Source organism: Oncorhynchus keta, chromosome 29, assembly GCF_023373465.1.
Source record: "Oncorhynchus keta strain PuntledgeMale-10-30-2019 chromosome 29, Oket_V2, whole genome shotgun sequence".
NCBI classification, from domain to species: Eukaryota; Metazoa; Chordata; class Actinopteri; order Salmoniformes; family Salmonidae; genus Oncorhynchus; species Oncorhynchus keta.
In genome coordinates this window covers 22,053,488-22,072,992 of record NC_068449.1, presented here as the reverse complement: position 1 = coordinate 22,072,992, position 19,505 = coordinate 22,053,488, and the positions used below count along the sequence as shown (strand labels likewise).

The 19,505-nt window shown below is 46.7% G+C and overlaps 2 protein-coding genes across 2 annotated transcripts in view; one reads left to right on the top strand and one right to left on the bottom strand.

Annotated features, from left to right (window-relative positions):
- Window positions 1-19,505, bottom strand: part of rps6kl1 (ribosomal protein S6 kinase-like 1) — a 168,914-nt gene that overhangs the window by 132,134 nt on the left and 17,275 nt on the right. The gene's annotated exons all lie outside the window — the stretch shown is intronic.
- LOC118362478 (latent-transforming growth factor beta-binding protein 2-like) overlaps window positions 10,485-19,505 on the top strand; it is a 153,660-nt gene continuing 144,639 nt past the window's right edge. The window contains exons 1-2 of the mRNA XM_035742833.2: window positions 10,485-11,516; window positions 17,500-17,573. Coding sequence (XP_035598726.2) covers window positions 11,053-11,516; window positions 17,500-17,573 — 538 coding nt within the window. The 5' untranslated portion in view covers window positions 10,485-11,052. The remainder of the gene's footprint in view (window positions 11,517-17,499; window positions 17,574-19,505) is intronic.

Genomic DNA, 19,505 nt, shown 5'->3' with positions numbered 1-19,505 from the left:
CTATGACAATCATCATTGTGAGCTAAAGGAAAGGGGAAGCAGTCTTAATGTTTCTCCAACCTCAGTGGAAGCTTTATGGCCATGATGTAGTTTTACAACAAACTGCAAGGCAGCGAATTACAATTTGATCTAATCCTTGTGCCTTTTTAAAACATTAGGTGATTGTTTACACATTCTATGGAATAAACCTGGATGGTAGAGAAAAGGAAATCCATTATAATTATGTGCCAGACAGTTGGCGTCTGTACTGCAACTTCTGTCTCACCTCTCCCCCATTTCTTTTACAGTAAGAACCCTCCTTCTAATGGACTTCCAGATGTGAGTCATTCATGCCATTGGTTATGAAGTTACAAGGAGTGTTTATGAAATTGTGCCGAATAGAGACATCAGTTGCCATTAGCCGTGGCCAGATTGTTGGGAGAAATAAGTGTGTGTTGTGTTTAGTGCTGAGCACATTTTTTTTTGAGGGAATTATTACAACGCAGCAGATATCAATTTCTAACCTCCTGGGTAGTAAAGCTGCTAATGTGGAAAATGCTTGACCCAGATTTTCCATGCTCTGCTGGTGGAGCAGCGTGAATGGGGAGCATGGCTGTGATTCAAAAAAAGGAGCTAAAGGCAGCTTCAGAGCGCAAAATGACAATCTTATGTGGAAGCCCAGCAGTGGACCCATTCCAAATAGCACAGTTGACCAGGCCACAGCAGGGGCAGTGGAGAGGACTCGCATGGGCTTGTACCACTGGGTATGTAAGTGTGTTGTGCTGAGGGTGAAGGGAGGAGGGAATGGGAGGGAGAGGGAATAGGAGTTCAAAGGCCCATCCATCACATCCCGTAAACCCCCACACACCTCCCTCCTCCCTAGAACATGGGCTCTGGCAAAAGCCAATCAAAACATGATGACTCTCATTAAGTATTTGGAGTTCACCATGGACAATGCGACAGGGAACAATACCCCCATCCCACAGCACAGTGAACTCCCCCATCTCACAGCACAGGGCACTCCCCCCATCCCACAGCACAGGGCACTCCCCCATCCCACAGCACAGGGCACTCCCCGAATCCCACAGCACAGGGCACACACCCCATCCCACAGCACAGGGCACTCCCCCATCTCACAGCACAGGGCACTCCCCCATCCCACAGCACAGGGCACTCCCCGCATCACACAGCACAGGGCACTCCCCATCCCACAGCACAGGGCACTCCCCCATCCCACAGCACAGGGCACTCCCCCAATCCCACAGCACAGAGCACTCTCCCATCCCACAGCACAGGGCACTCCCCCAATCCCACAGCACAGAGCACTCTCCCATCCCACAGCACAGGGCATTCCCCCCATCCCACAACACAGGGCACTCCCCCAATCCCACAGCACAGAGCACTCTCCCATCCCACAGCACAGGGCATTCCCCCATCCCACAACACAGGGCACTCCCCCAATCCCACAGCACAGAGCACTCTCCCATCCCACAGCACAGGGCATTCGCCCCATCCCACAACACAGGGCACTCCCCCATCCCACAGCACAGGGCACTCCCCCAATCCCACAGCACAGAGCACTCTCCCATCCCACAGCACAGGGCATTCCCCCATCCCACAACACAGGGCACTCCCCCAATCCCACAGCACAGGGTACTCCCCCATCCCACAGCACAGGGCACTCCCCGAATCCCACAGCACAGGGCACACGCCCCATCCCAAAGCACAGGGCACTCCCCAATCCCACAGCACTCCCCCATCTCACAACACAGGGCACTCCCCCATCCCACAGCACAGGGCACTCCCCACATCACACAGCACAGGGCACTCCCCCATCCCACAGCACAGGCCACTCCCCCCATACCACAGCACTTGGCACTCCCCCCATACCACAGCACTTGGCACTCCCCCCATACCACAGCACAGGGCTCTCCCCATCCCACAGCACAGGCCACTCCCCCCATACCACAGCACAGGCCACTCCCCCCATCCCACAGCACAGGCCACTCCCCCCATACCACAGCACTTGGCACTCCCCCCATACCACAGCACTTGGCACTCCCCCCATACCACAGCACAGGGCTCTCCCCATCCCACAGCACAGGGCACTCCCCCCATCCCACAACACCGGGTACTCCCCCCATCCCACAGCAGAGGGCACACACCCCATCCAACAGCACAAGGCACTCCCCCATCTCACAGCACAGGGCACTCCCCCCATTCCACAGCACAGGCCACTCCCCCCATACCACAGCACTTGGCACTCCCCCCATACCACAGCATTTGGCACTCCCCCCATACCACATCACAGGGCTCTCCCCATCCCACAGCACCGGGCACTCCCCCATCCCACAGCACAGGGCACTCCCCCCATCCCACAGCACAGGGTACTCCCCCATCTCACAACACAGGACACTCCCCCCATCCCACAGCACAGGGCACTCCGCCCATCCCACAGCACAGGGCACATGCCCCATCCCACAGCACAGGGCACACACCCCATCCCACAGCACAGGGCACTCCCACATCCCACAGCACAGGGCACTCCCCGAATCCCACAGCACAGGGCACATGCCCCATCCCACAGCACAGGGCACTCCCCGAATCCCACAGCACAGGGCACATGCCCCATCCCACAGCACAGGGCACTCCCCAATCCCACAGCACTCCCCCATCCCACAGCACAGGGCACTCCCCCCATCACACAGCACAGGGCACTCCCCGCATCACACAGCACAGGGCACTCCCCCCATATCACAGCACAGGGCACACGCCCCATCCCACAGCACAGGGCACTCCCCAATCCCACAGCACTCCCCCATCTCACAACACAGGGCACTCCCCCATCCCACAGCACAGGGCACTCCCCACATCACACAGCACTCCCCCATCTCACAACACAGGGCACTCCCCAATCCCACAGCACTCCCCCATCTCACAACACAGGGCACTCCCCCATCCCACAGCACAGGGCACTCCCCGCATCACACAGCACTCCCCCCATACCACAGCACTTGGCACTCCACCCTTATTTACTAGTTTAGTAAAGTCATTTCTCTATTGATTTATGCTTGACTGATTCTATGTGAGTATGAGAGAGTCTCAGACCAAGTTTGACTAATGAATGGAAGGTCTCTCATATATGGAAAATGTATACTTGCTGGAAAGTTATGGCAGCAGGGTCTTTCTTGGCCTAATTGGCTGCCAGCGTGATCTGCCCTTTGAATTGGTTCCAGTGGCATTCATCAACAAGGGCAAAGACATCATGCAGAGCTTTGTTTATAAAGGGGACACTTCTAAATCTAATTTCCAGAGACATGAGGACTGTCTGCCTTCCCCACCATGTGCAGCAGAGACAAGGTGGTGACTTAAGAACCGATTCACAATTAATGTGTTTGTTGATTTCCTGCCTGGCTGGAATGTAAATGTTGATCTGAACAGAGATGTTTTTTAAGGGCCCACCTGGGTTGCCATGGACAAAATAACTCTGATGTGATAAATCTGAGACAACTATGAAACAGTCCTCTTCATGTTGGTCTGGTCTATGTCCGAGGTTCTGCTGCCCTTGATCCATGTCCCCTGGCCCAAATCACACTTCACTTCAGCAGCTGAACCAAAACCAGATGAATGAGGAGGGCATGGAGCTGGGCAATTAAATCTCAAGCACCTTAACATTGTGATTTATGCTAATGAGAGGCAGCTGGCCTGATCACATTTCAAATTTCAGTCGTTATGTTTGGTAAACGAGCTTCTCGGAGAGTTGGGCCGACAGAGCTGGATGGGACCGGCGGGAGACCCTGTTAACCTTCAGCCCGTTGCATTCCAGCTTGCAGATGAGTTCAATCTCAGCAGGGAAGGGCCGGCAGGCGGCCCTCATGGGGCTCTCCATGCAGACCGCTCAGGAGGGAGAGTGAGAGAAGAGTCTATGAGGGAAGCCTGGCTTGTTGAAACACGGGCTCCATGTGTTGAAACATTGGCTCCCTCTGATTTCAGAGTAAGGGCCCCATCCACTATAGACACAGTTTATTACACGGGCCAGAAGACACACAAACAGGGTCGCTGATTCCCTGCCGTGTAACCCAGAACATCAGAAACAAGACAAAGACTGTGAGCGCTACCCACACAACACATAGCCCCCCTCAAGTCAGGCAGAAACCTTACTGATCAGCCTCAACCAACACTGGACCCTGGATGGTCAGTAGGGTCATTGAGCCATACGTATGTATACCTAACAAACACATGGAAAAATAAAGTTTGGCGGGATGAATTGTGAGTCCTTTTGTGCTGCAGAAAGGCCCTGACTTCAGGCCTTACCTCATTTGCTTCAGCTGGCCCCTGGATCCCTATAACTGCCAGGAGTCATCCATATCACACACTTTGCTGTGGGAGTAGCATGTAGATTATGTACTGGCAGTGCTTTTGCCAAGAAGATGTTAAGATCAAGCACGTGTCCAGTGATGAAGGTTTGGGAGGGTGAAAGGGGTGATTTTCATTAAGAGGTTGTGGATTTGAGGGAGCTCCACTCGGAAGTTCTTCATCTGATCACGTCATCTCTGTGTGGCTAGTGCATGAAGTCTTTGTTAACCTTAAACAACTCATACCCGCAAATGAATGAAACAATCATTCAGCTGTGAAATAATGCAGTGTGGATGTAATGCCAGTACTGGATGACAGAACTCATTGCCAAGGGTGCTGAGTTCTGTGTAACTTTGAAGTGTTACTAGACTCCCACTCTCATTTTAACATTGAGAAATGTTTCCACTTCTTCTCCAGCAATCCATGAACTGAACAATGACACACGCACACACACACACACAAAGTCTATATTGGTGTAGTGTACTTTTCTCTCAAGCCAGTACTCGCAATTCCACACAAAACATTTAAAAAGCCAAGTATGAGTATCATGAAAGGAGAAGTGGCTGTCTTAAAGGCAGGTTACCGTTTTTCGTCTTATATCTTGTTCTGGAGGCAGCTCTGCAGAGTGGTCACAAGTTGGCACAGCCACAAAGTCATACAATTTTGACTTTGCTGCTGGCCCATCTTGTGGAAATTGCGCTGTTCTGCCTCCAGGACAAGACTCATCCCAATAAATGTCAACCTTCGCCCATGTGACCTAGTTCCATTGCCCCCAATCTGACAGCACCTCATTCGTGCAGTACAAGCTGGGGGGGACACCTCAGTCTAAGCACATTACAGTTATCTTCCACCGCTTCCCTTTGGTCAGGGAATGCCTCTTTTATGTAAAGTTTTTACGATGGAGGTCTAAAATGATATCTGCTCCAAGGAGAAGCTGTAAAAATAAAAAAGATCATTAATAGAATGGATATTCTATTTAAGCTGTTCCAAAATGTTATTCCATCAAAACGAGTCCCATTTCTCTTCAACTTATAAGATTTGTATTCCCTCCCCTTTTCCCCGGGTCTTGACTGCTGCACAGCCTGAACAAAATCTGTATTATGTCTGCAGTTGGGCAGCTAAAAGGGAGCAGAGGATCTTGGTACAAATGGTAGCTAAGAGATTGACATTCCACATGGTCTCCTCCATCAAGGGTAGTCACTGAGGCTGGTTCAAATTGAACACTTAAAATTCCGGAGCCGTGACTTAGAATGTACTGTTGATACTTGATTACAATGAGGACCCTACATTCTGAGTGTAATAATGCTGTTTGGGTTTCTAATGGGAACACTTGAACTCTGACCCCAAGGCAGCACTCTAATGGTGAAGGCTCATTCAGTCATTGTGCCTCTGACCAAACTAACACAAATGTGTCACTACTGGGACAGTTCCACTGACAGGCAAATCCTCCGGTGTTTGCTCCCGGATAGAATTGATTCGAAGGTGTCAAATCCATAGAATATGTTGACTCAATGCTGACCGCCTCAATGGCCTCTCATTTCATAGCACAGAGTGATCATTCAAGGTAGGGATCAGTGAGGCCCAAAGCAAAGGCACAAAGACCAGCCTGGCCTCAGAGCCATACAAAGCACACTTTACATATTTCTGAGCACCTCCAAGACGTATGACACCCACTAATGGTCTAGTTACTTTAGACAGAAACAAAAGTAGGGAGTTGGTCGGGGAGGATGGATGGGTGTAATCGGCGACAAGCTAGCAATCTGAAGGTTGCGTGTTCGAGTCACGTTAGGACAGCTGTAGCAGTTTAGCTAACCCTTCCCCTAAACCCTTATTCTAAATTTTACCAAATCCACCTAACCACCATTTATTTCCCCCCCATACTTCTTCTTTGTTGTTACAACACAACAAGGTGCTTAATGGTTTTCTGAGGTCCTTAATGATCTTCTTGACCTTGATTTGACACCGGGTGCTGTAGATGTTCTGGAGGGCAGGCAGAGTGCTGCCGGTGATGCGTTTGGCTGCATGCACGACCCTCTGGAGAGCCATGCGGTTGAGGGTGGAGCAGTTGCCTTACCAGGCGGTGCAGCAGCCCGACAGAATGCTCTCAATGGTTCACCTGTAGAGGCTCATGAGGGTCTTAGGGGCCATGCCAAAATGTATGAAACGTAACTTACGCCATCCAATTCGTAAGCTATTGTACAACCAGGTAAGATATTTTACGACCGCTATTCCATTCATAGTGTAACCTAACGTAACATATCATACTGAATGGAGTGTTACATATTTACATACATTATAATACGACATGCCCTGAGACCATGTTGCAGAGACCGACATACTCTCACACACATGCACACACGCATGCACACAAAGTAAACATGCATAGGTTATGTAATACATGTATATCAATTTGTATAAAGTTATTTATGTGTATTTGGATTTATAACATGACTCTTGGTTGCAGCCATATACTACTAAATAGTGCACTGTTTGTATTGTAATTTATGTTCTGAGTAACTGTCTACTGCCAGCTATAATTTTGTTCTCTGTTTGAAAATTGATAGGAGTGGCTTGGTTGTCATGATGGAGTTTTTTGAGGACTGTGGAAAAGCTTCAGAGAGATCGAGAGACTCCCTCCTAGAACAACACACTCCTACAGAGCAGCAAAGACAGTAGCAGAGAACCCCCTCACGAACTGACCCTCTGAACTCATATCAAAGCTCAACAGACAGAACACTCAATCCACCAAACTCATTGAGCGCATGTACAGTAGGCTATGTTATAGACCTAGGTGATAGTAGTGGTCGATGATAGTGTTCGATTAGCCGGGGAGTATTTACTGCATAGACAATATAACATGTTCTATATCTATGATGTTAGGAGCAACCTTAGGAGCCTCCCAGACAATAGAGGCCAGAGCCAGGCCAACCACCCTGATGCCCAGGGCAACACACCAGAGGACGGGAATGAGCACCGTCGAATCAACCCCAGAGTCAGAAGACAACTGCAGCTTCCACTCTAATTAGATTTCCCATGGGCAAGAGGAGAAGCGCTAATCAGCTCCAGTATATATCCACTACACAGCCCATGTCAGCCCTGCTCACGCTGGACAGTACACAACCCTGGTCAGCCCTGCTCTCCTCTCCTAACACACTGGACAGTACACAGCTCTGGTCAGCCCTGCTCTCCTCTCCTAACACACTGGACAGTACACAACCCTGGTCAGCCCTGCTCTCCTCTCCTAACACGCTGTACAGTACACAGCTCTGGTCAGCCCTGCTCTCCTCTCATAACACACTGGACAGTACACAGCCCTGGTCAGCCCTGCTCTCCTCTCCTAACACACTGGACAGTACACAGCGCTGGTCAGCCCTGCTCTCCTCTCCTAACACACTGGACAGTACACAGCGCTGCTCTCCTCTCCTAACACACTGGACAGTACACAGCTCTGGTCAGCCCTGCTCTCCTCTCCTAACACACTGGACAGTACACAGCTCTGGTCAGCCCTGCTCTCCTCTCCTAACACACTGGACAGTACACAGCTCTGGTCAGCCCTGCTCTCCTCTCCTAACACACTGGACAGTACACAGCGCTGGTCAGCCCTGCTCTCCTCTCCTAACACACTGGACAGTACACAGCTCTGGTCAGCCCTGCTCTCCTAACACACTGGACAGTACACAGCTCTGGTCAGCCCTGCTCTCCTCTCCTAAGACACTGGACAGTACACAGCTCTAGTCAGCCCTGCTCTCCTCTCCTAACACACTGGACAGTACACATCGCTGGTCAGCCCTGCTCTCCTCTCCTAACACACTGGACAGTACACAGCTCTGGTCAGCCCTGGTCTCCTCTCCTAACACACTGGACAGTACACAGCTCTGGTCAGCCCTGCTCTCCTCTCCTAACACACTGGACAGTACACAGCGCTGGTCAGCCCTGCTCTCCTCTCCTAACACACTGGACAGCACACAGCTCTGGTCAGCCCTGCTCTCCTCTCCTAACACACTGGACAGTACACAGCTCTGGTCAGCCCTGCTCTCCTCTCCTAACACACTGGACAGTACACAGCTCTGGTCAGCCTTGCTCTCCTCTCCTAATACACTGGACAGTACACAGCTCTGGTCAGTCCTGCTCTCCTCTCCTAACACACTGGACAGTACACAGCTCTGGTCAGTCCTGCTCTCCTCTCCTAACACACTGGACAGTACACAGCTCTGGTCAGCCCTGCTCTCCTCTCCTAACACACTGGACAGTACACAGCTCTGGTCAGCCCTGCTCTCCTCTCCTAACACACTGGACAGTACACAGCTCTAGTCAGCCCTGCTCTCCTCTGCTAACACACTGGACAGTACACAGCTCTGGTCAGCCTTGCTCTCCTCTCCTAACACACTGGACAGTACACAGCTCTGGTCAGCCCTGCTCTCCTCTCCTAACACACTGGACAGTACACAGCTCTGGTCAGCCCTGCTCTCCTCTCCTAACACACTGGACAGTACACAGCTCTGGTCAGTCCTGCTCTCCTCTCCTAACACACTGGACAGTACACAGCTCTGGTCCTGCCTCTTCAGTCCTGCTCTCCTCTCCTAACACACTGGACAGTACACAGCTCTGGTCAGCCCTGCTCTCCTCTCCTAACACACTGGACAGTACACAGCTCTGGTCAGCCCTGCTCTCCTCTCCTAACACACTGGACAGTACACAGCTCTGGTCAGCCCTGCTCTCCTCTCCTAACACACTGGACAGTACACAGCTCTGGTCAGCCCTGCTCTCCTCTCCTAACACACTGGACAGTACACAGCTCTGGTCAGCCCTGCTCTCCTCTCCTAACACACTGGACAGTACACAGCTCTGGTCAGCCCTGCTCTCCTCTCCTAACACACTGGACAGTACACAGCTTTGGTCAGCTTTGCTCTCCTCTCCTAACACACTGGACAGTACACAGCTCTGGTCAGCCCTGCTCTCCTCTCCTAACACACTGGACAGTACACAGCTCTGGTCAGCCCTGCTCTCCTCTCCTAACACACTGGACAGTACACAGCTTTGGTCAGCTTTGCTCTCCTCTCCTAACACACTGGACAGTACACAGCTCTGGTCAGCCCTGCTCTCCTCACCTAACACACTGGACAGTACACAGCTCTGGTCAGCCCTGCTCTCCTCTCCTAACACACTGGACAGTACACAGCTCTGGTCAGCCCTGCTCTCCTCTCCTAACACACTAGACATGTTTGGGTTTGAAATGATCATGACTCTGAAGGGGAGAAGCTGAGCAGAGCAGGAGGGAGCCTGGTGGGTCCAATGCTCCTCTGTCAGCTGTTACTCAGAGGAAAGACAGCTAGCGTTGCTTCTCCCAAACACACAGCGAAGTTATGATGATTGTCTTGCATGTAGCAACTTCTGTTCATTAATTCCCAAGAAACTAGGTCAAAGAAATACAAACATAGCCTACTTCACTTACGTGGGATAGAAAAGAAATGGAAAGACCATGAATGCTGACCCAACTTGCCATTTACTTTTGTGATTTTTGGAAGATGTGTGCAACAGTAATGGTGTTGGCATGGTGGAGACAGGAGATGAAAGACATACTGTATAAGTGTATCATTGTGGTTTGAATGGGATGTTGCGGCCAACTCTCTGTTGGTTGTTTAAGATCTTATGGGAGAAAATAAATGTTGTTTCCAGACAGTCAAGGACAGGGAAACTGATGATGCAGCATGGATGAAAGGGGAAGATGAATGGGATTTGTTATATAACTTCTCTAGTTTTCCAAGAACTCAAATTGAGCTTGAACTATGTGTGCATTACCCATATCCCCCACATTGTGTGACACAAAGATCATATTGTTAGGTCAATGTTCAATAATGAGGGCTTGCTGTTCTACTACTACTAAATAGTTAGCCGTTTATTATTCAATTATATATTATACATGCATGACAAATTGACTTAATCTAGCATAGCCTACTCAATCTAAAATTGCCTTCATTAGAATGACCATTACAAAAGACTCGCAGAATAAACAATTGTCTAATTCGCCGAAAATCTGAACGCTGTAGCCTTCTGTGGTATCCAAATTGCGTGCTACACGTGCTTTTTATTCAATGGCAGAATAGAAGAGCATATTTTATTAACACACAAGGAAATATTATATCATACTGTAACTTGGTAGCAATTGTGTGGCCGCTGAGCGCTTGGACCGAGGGGGGCTGAGCGTAGGCATCAATAAGACCACGAAGGGGGAGTTTCTTCTTGTAAAATGCATGCAAAGCCTCCAAAAATTCCCGGTGATTTCAGATCCAAGAAGGTGGACATATCCATTGGAGCACCATTCAAAGTCGAGAACTTTCACTTCGAGTAGTACTGTGGCTCCAACCCTGGAATCTCATTGCTGCCCGCGCGCGAAAAAACCCCATGAACTATTACAGATGGATTAAAATGTATCTGACATAATTTTCATAATCGATTGTTTTTGTAAGTACATGGAAGCTTTACATTTTCGATTTTATGAGCATATGTTAAACCTGCGAATTGATATACGTATATTTAAGATATTGATATCCATTCTGCGCAATGCTTACCTGGACATTATGAAGAGCATTTTGCATGCTTGGGAAAGAATAGGACTACAGTGCTGAACCACTTGATATTGCGCGTGGCTATCGAAAAAACGGAATCTTGATAAGTCACCAAGGTACACGCAGCAGCAATTTATTTTTTGACAAAAATATGAACCGGTTGTGGATTGCAGTTTTAGTGGTTTTAACCACTGCAGTTGTACGAATGTGTGACTGTCGGAAGGACTCAACAGGTGGTGGACAGGAGATGTGGGATCAGCTCCGGGCGCGAGCTAGGGGGCAAGGTCACTCCGCAGGGGGAGCGAACGACGCTGACCCCGCCAGACCATCCAGAGAAAGCTTGCACAGGTCCTCTCACAATGTATCGCACTCCGGTCGCGGGGCTCCTGTGAGCTCATTATATCAACGAGATAACAGGCACGCGACGCTAATTAAACCAGTTCCAGCTCCCATTACAGAAGCTTCCCACCGGGCGGACGATTCCACCGTTGCACAAGATGCTGCGCGTAGAGCCGCAAGACAGCTCGGCACCCACCACTCATCAAAGTACAGACCCCGAATAATTTACAGACAGAGCAACAAACCCAGCTCCACGCACACCAGGCGCCTTGCAGGGTAAGATTTTGCTTGTTATCGGTTGTAAAAAAAAAATGCCTGCAGGAGTGCGTTTGAGTTTGTCTACAGATGTAGGATCTTAATTTGAGCCAGTATGCTACAGCAGGAAAATAATCCTTTAGGGGTTAACACATTTTTCGTAAGGGAAAATCAAGACTGATATTTCAAAGTGGAAATTACAAACTTCTCAAGCCTTTGTAAACCTCAAATGCACAACAAGTCAAATACACTACAAGTCTCCTGCAATGGTGTGATGACATTTAGATCCTGCACATGTACCAATCATTGAAATCCTGTTTTTTATACATAATACCTGCTGTCTCTTCCCGGGGTTGTAAAGTGAGTATAGGGTTCAGTGAGTGTAGGCCTAGGGTAGTTATGAACACCTGTATCAAGGCTACATCACTGTCATTGGTGTTCAGAGACAGTGATTGATGTTGGTGGCTTGTGGGGAATGTCATGAATAAGCACAAGTCCATTAGAGTGAAACTTTTGCTTAGTTGGTAGGCATACACTTGCTGTTACTCTGCTATACAACAATGATTGTATTATACCATCGAGCAGGGTTCCCCAACTGGGAGCTGAATCTAGTTGGTGATCTGTAGTGATCTGTAGCCTATGCAGTTGTGTGCTTGCTAACTGCAAACTGGGTGCTTATATCACACATATAGGCTAGGAAACATTGGCTATATTGCCAGTGGCGTGTATTCATGGATGCCAAGGGAAGCCAGGCTTCCCCTTTGTCTCTGTATGTGTAGGCCATCTATCTGATGCTGTCTGGTCTAAAAGAGTATGACATTGTTGCGCCTCTAGCATTGAGTGCAAGGGAAGCCAGCGAGCATTTGGCCTCCCTTGATCATTTTTTTTGTATAAAATAATAGCCAATCAATGTTGAGCTAAACTGAGTGAGCTCAACTCTGAATGGCCCTGGAGCACCAAAACAAAAGTGTCAAGGGAAGCCAGTTTGTATTTGGCTTCACTCCAATCACATCACACCGAGAGCATACGTTTTAACAGCAACTCTTTGTGCATCTCGTTGTGTTTGTTGGCTTCCGGTGGCTAGCTAGCTAGCTAAAATGGGCCTTTTCCTAAATTAGCCATGGATGGAGATAGGGATTTGGACCCAGCCTTAGGCCTATATATCACGGTCGCAAGGCATATGAACTAACAGGTTATAGAGCAAGTAATGCAATTATCACGACACATAGGTTGTAATATGGCGTTTTTTTCTGGCTTGGCTTCCCCAGTGATTTTACCCACCTCTACTGTATATTGCTCTAGTCTAATCTAATTAATGAAATAACTCTATATACTGAAGAAAAATATAAATGCAACATGCAACGATTCAAAGAATTTACTGAGTTACAGTTCATATAAGGAAATTAGTCAATTGAAATAAATGAATTAGGTCCTAATCTATGGATTTCACATGACTGGGAATACAGATATGCATCTGTTGCTCACAGACACCTTTACAAAAAACGTAGGGGCTTGGATCAGAAAACCATTCAGTGTCTGGTGTGACCACCATTTGCCTCATGCAGCGCAATCACATCTCCTTCACATAGAGTTGATCAGGCTGTTGATTGTGTTCTGTGGAATGTTGTCCCACTCCTCTTCAATGGCTGTGATAAGTTGCTTAATATTGGCGGAAAGTGGAACACACTGTCGTACACGTCAATCCAGAGCATCCCAAACATGCTCAATGTGTGACTTGTCTGGTGAGCACAGTATGCAGGCCATGGAAGAATTGGTACATTTTCAGTTTCCAGGAATTGTGCACAGATCCTTGCGACATGGGGTCGTGCATGATCATTCTGGAACATGAGGTGATGGCGGCGGATGAATGGCACGACAATAGGCCTCAGGATCCCGTCATGGTATCTGTGCATTCAAACTGCCATCGACAAAATGCAATTGTGTTCATTGTAGCTAATGCCTGCCCATACCATAACCTCACCGCCACTCTGTTCACAACATTGGCATCAGCAAACTGCTCACCCACACAATGCCATACACATGGTCTGCGGTTGTGAGGCCGGTTGGACGTACTGCCAAATTCTCTAAAACAATGTTGGAGGTGGCTTATGGTCGAGAAATTAACATTAAATTCTCTGGCAACAGCTCTGGTGGACATTCCTGCAGTCAGCATGCCAATTGCACACTCCCTCAAAACTTGAGACATCTGTGGTATTGTGTTGTGTGACAAAACTGCAGTGTATTTTTATCACCCCCAGCCCAAGGTGCACCTGTGTAATGATCATGCTGTTTAATCAGCTTCTTGATATGCCACATCTGTCAGGTGGATGAATTATCTTGGCAAAGGAAAAATGCCCACTAACAGGGATGTAATCAAATATGTGCACAACATTTGAGAGAAATAAGCTTTTTGTGCATATTGAACATTTCTGGGATCTTTTATTTCAGCTCATGAAACATGGAACCAACACTTTACATGTTGTGTTCATATTTTTGGTCAGTGTAATTTCCCTTTTGTCTCTCTCTGTGTTTTCATAATTTTCAGTCGATTCGCAAGTCTCTGAATCTCACCTGAGAAATCATCCGAGCTAGGGAAACAGCTCCCCTTTGTCTCAGTATGTGTAGCCCATGTAACTGATGCTGTCTGGACCAAAAGAGTATAACATATTGTCGCCGTAGCATTTGATTGATTGATACCAGCAAGCATTTAGCCTCCCTTGGTTTTTTCTAAAAGTATTAGCCAATAAGCATTAAGCTGAGCTCAACTGTGGGTTGCCCTGGTGCATCAAAACTTCCCCCAAGGGAGGCCAGTTTGGATTTGGCTTCACACCAATCAAATCACTTCCTAAGCAAAATGTCATTTTCAGAAAAACGTGTCTGTTTCTGTGCTGCTTATGTTTATGTCCTGCAGTAGCTAGCTTGTGTTGATGTCCTGCAGTAGCTAGCTTGTGTTGATGTCCTGCAGTAGCTAGCTTGTGTTTATGTCCTGCAGTAGCTAGCTTGCTAAATCGGCCCTTTCTTAAGCCATGGATGGAGATGGGGATTTGGACTTTTGACTTAATTCTCTGTACAGGTCAATGATTATGAAGGCGATTCTGTTCTAACCATAAATTCATATGTTGTGCCATTGGCCAAACAGAACCACCATCGGTTGTGTCCATTAAAACCTATTTATTTTTGCTAAATGAACACTCGTGCAGCCAACCCTGTTTGTTCCACAAGACAAAGCATGGCACACATAGGAAAGAGGTGTTTACATTATAATCAGAATGGACGTTAAAAGTTCACCTTGGGTTACAGACATTACCTGAATGTTAAATGGAATATTCTTGTTTGAGTATGTCTTTACAGGGCCGCTCACCGAGCCCTATAGGAATCAGGTTAAATACAGTATATGGCCAATTTCTGAGGGACACTTTATTAGCAATATGAGGATCCATTCTAATTGGGGGATGAAAGCACATACACTGCTGTATAGGCATGGTGAGGAATGCCTAGCAGACTCAATGTCTGACATTGAGTGCCCTGATTTCAACCCCCGTTCTGCTTTTGATATCTTGCTCAGGTAGGCTTTGTTGCTTGGTTCCAGAAAAGCAAACGCAACACATACATTGGTCTATGGTTCCCATAGCCTTTCACAGGGAGATTTAGAGACACTCAAGCACCAGTGTGTTCAGCACCAATGTCTTTATTACTGTAACTGAAAGCAGAGCATGAAGCACTTACGTCCACACAACACTATGGGCTTGATTCCATCATACTCGGTACTGTAACCAAAAACTTCTTATTTATTGTGCTTTAAGAATGCACGTTTGAATTCATGTACTCAACAAGCCAATGTTACAAAATGTGAACAAAAAATACATTCCAATCCACATGGCTGTCAACATGCTCTTTCACTGCACAAACAGCAGGGGCGCAACTTTCACTGGGGACGGGGGCATGTCCCTCCCACATTCTGAAATTGCAATTTTGTCCCCCCTGGTTTTATCATTTGAATGTGATACAAAACGATGCACCGGTGTGCTTTAGGACCATGCGAATGCCTCCGAGTGATTGGGTAGGCTGTTTGGAGTGTTTATCACACTGGATAAAAAAATACAAATAATATTACCCCCACTTCTAAAACCAAAGTTGCTCCCCTGACAGAAAGAGTGTTATTATTTGTTTATCCAGAAACCTAGTTACTAGTTTGATTGAATAGGGCACTGTGAGTTTAAGGGGGTGTAACAGTTAAGGTGCCATAAATCTTCAGAGGCATTACCCCGTGGTAATTCACATTTTTTTCACCTCTTTCTGATTCATTAGCTTGAAATGAATCCTCTGCTGGTCGTTAGAGAGCGTGTGTCTGCATGACACATTTCCTCTTGGAATTCCCACTCTCTCCTTACTCACCATCTGGTTTCTGGTGAGCCCTCGGGGAGAGGCAGTTTCATACGGTGTACCTGTCATGTCCTCTCCAGCAAAGTCTGTCAGGAAGACCGCTGACTGCTCCAGCTCAGAAAACTGCTCAACCTGGCTGCATGAAATGGGTCATGACGAGTGCAAATGTGACATCATTGATATTTATATAGCTTTTATGAATGGTTTCGCTATGAAGAGCTTGGAATTCTTTTACCATGCTAGTGTACTCTCCATGAGGCTTTCAGGAATTATCCATCCATATCAGGGCTCTACAGTGCGACCATTTTATTCACTTATGTGCCTAAATATTTCGCTGTGCACCCTGGAATTTGAATGTAGGCGCACTGGTGCACCTATAAAAATGAAGGATTCTAGCTTTAATACCTCAAATATTTTTTATTGTGCTCCTAAATTTCTTTGATTTTGCCTACATTTTTCAACTAAGGCACACATGTGCTCCTTCTAAAAAAGGTTAGTGTAGAGCCCTGCATATAAGCATCAACATCCCCACAGACCTGGTCTGTTTTGTGTGGTTCATATTCATAATTTATCTTTATAAAAATGTAGGACTATTTTATGGGAGGTATTGTTTTCTAAGTATTGTGTAGTTCTTGAAAAGGTAAATGTAATTAATTACCTTCCTAGCAACTACTTTGCTAAAATCTGATTGGTCAGATGTGTATTAATTGTCAAAAGAGAACAGTTGACTTGATGCATGTTTGTGAATGTGGTCAGTTCATCATTAAATGTGCATCAGAGTAATTGGTCTCCTTCCAGTGTTTGTCTACACAGAGTCATCCATCCATCCATCCACAATCTAAAGAACTCTCAAACTAGAAAAACAACAGCTGTCTGACCAGGTGATGTAAACAGAAGGCAGACAGTCCTACTGTATCCCTGTGTTTACACTAACAGTTTACTAGTCATCTCCTGACTCAGCCTAGATATCGTACCGCATCTGCATAAGTCATACAATCGCTCAACAAACTGCCATTAATATCTTGTGGCAAGATGATGGGAGGTCGATTTATGCAAGCACTATTGTTTTAGGTTTGAATTTGCCCTGGAGTTGTTCTTGTGGTGTGCTGGCTTTTCATGTATTTCCCTGTAAAAATTGTCCAGTGCTGTTCTTACTGATTAAAGTATGTAAAGAATCCAGTTATTACAGTTTGCCTGGAGATTTATGTAATGTGCAGCCTGGGTGCTTTTCCTGTTTCTCCTCTTCCCTCCTAGGCTCAGATAGCCATGTATTTGTTTTCACTCTAGACTCCATGCAACACAGAGAGAGTGGTGTGTGGCTCTACACTCACAGATAGAGTTTCATGCTTTGCCTGAAAATGTTATTGCTTCAAATGTAATTATGTTCGAATCTCTAAGGTGCTCCTTCAATAGGCCAACCATATTAAGGGATGTGGAACTATAGTGGGGTCAGAATTAAATCTCAGATAGGAATGTTAAGGTTTGAGACCATGAACACTCAAACCATTATTCCCCTTATGAATTATGAATTGTGGGGTAATGTATTTCCTGCATGCCAGTCCATTTTAAACATTACGTACAGTATATATTACATATCCCATTTCTGTCTCTCTCTCTGCAGGCCTAATGTATGTGGAGGTCACCAGTGCTGCTCTGGATGGGCTGTGGCTTCTGGGACCAACCGCTGTATAAAACGTAAGTATTCATATCTGCCCTTAGGTAAACAATTATTCATGACTGTCTCTTGACCGTCTCTCAATCATGTCTCAAATTGTTAACTGCTCATTCTCAGGCTTGGCCCTGAGTATGAAACACACCAAATCCAATGCCTACGAACTGTGTAAGAATATAGTGTCAGATGGTATTACGAGTGTGTCAATATTCCCTCCATGGTCATGTTATTGATGTGGATTTGCATGTAGTTTTAACATGTAAATGACCAGTGTTTAGCATTTGGCTCGCTCTGTTGGACGCAAGGGCTTCATTTAGGGTGTAACTGCACTATTTTTACCACATAACTATTGGATCTTAACTGCCGCATAAAAGTCAATGGCAGATGCTGGGGGAGAGTGAATAATTGTCCACTTTTTAAAACACAATTTCGGCAGAATTTTAACAGCTTACAAGTGTTACCAAGCTTTTCATTGTAACATTCTTGACATCTGCCTTTTTACTGTTCTGTGGTTGTTAAGTGCTCTGTATGCTTCCTAGTAGGGGCAGCAGCCTTAAAGAAGCTCTTTTGTTGAGAGAGGATTGTGACCTGCAAACCAGCTCCTGGTTGCAAATATTATTCTACAGCCTACCAAAACATTTTGAGAATGTTTTTCCTTTTATTTGTGTCTGTCATCATGTTGCAGACTGAAATATCAGGATTTATAGGAGAAGCTGTTTAATATAAGAGTTATCTTTAAGCTTTACAAGCACAGAAAGTGAAACCCTCACAACCTGCATTTCTAGGCTGAAACAGTTCCCACAAAGACTAGACAGCAGTCAGTACACACACACACACACATACACTGTCCCATGCTACAGGTGCTGATGTTGTTTGCCTATCAACTTTGCCTATCAACTCAGTCAATAAAGTCACCTCATCCAATTGCAAAGCAAGCTCATTAGCCAGCCTCCTCATTATCCCTCTCTCCCTCCCACCTCTGCTTCTGCCTATTTTTTCTCAAGCCAGCTGAAGGCACACTTACAGAGGTGTCAATTACTTAGGTTGAAGCAGATTCACCTGCTAGAAAGTAACATGTCCCTTCTAAACCATTCATGCTAAACACAGTACTGTAGACCATCTAAGAAGGTCTCCATCCCACTACCATCTGGTATCTGTTAGTAGTTTGGCCCTCACCCAGGTGTTGTTGGAGGGTAGGGTACTATCAGCTGTGTAGTGAACCCCACACCACGACCCCGGGTCGGGCCCTGGCTTGGTGCTACCACGTCGAGAAAATTCTATGTGAAGAATTTGAAGTGGTAAGTTTCACCTGGGAAAGCGGATTTGGGACTGTGACTTTGGTGTCTTGTTGTGGTTTCTCAACAATACATGCTTGTTGAATCAGGTTGAAGTCACAGCAAACACTGTACATGGCAGGAGTTAGCTTGTTAGTTGTCCAGTTAGAATGGCGACAAGGATTTTTATTTTTTATTTTTATTTATTTATTTTTAATTTAACCCCTTTTTCTCCCCAATTTCGTGGTATCCAATTATTTAGTAGCTACTATCTTGTCTCATCGCTACAACTCCCGTACGGGCTCGGGAGAGACGAAGGTTGAAAGTCATGCGTCCTGCAGTACAGCACCCTTAACCACTGCGCCACCCGGGAGGCCCTAGGATTTTTAAATGTTATGTTTATAAAAGGTCTGGGTTTCTGTGTCCCCCCCCACACTTACACAAATCTCTCTCATGCAAAATTTGGTCATGTACAGTTGAAGTCGGAAGTTTACATACACTTGTGTGAAGAGTGTGAAGGATTGTGAATGAATGTGTGTGGTGTCAATATGCGTGTGTGTGTCAGTGTGTGTGTGGTTAGAGTCCAGTGAGTGTACATGGAGCCTGTGCAAGAGAGTCCTTGCAACAAAGAATAATACAGTTGAAGTCGGAAGTTTACATACACTTATACCCTGACTACAC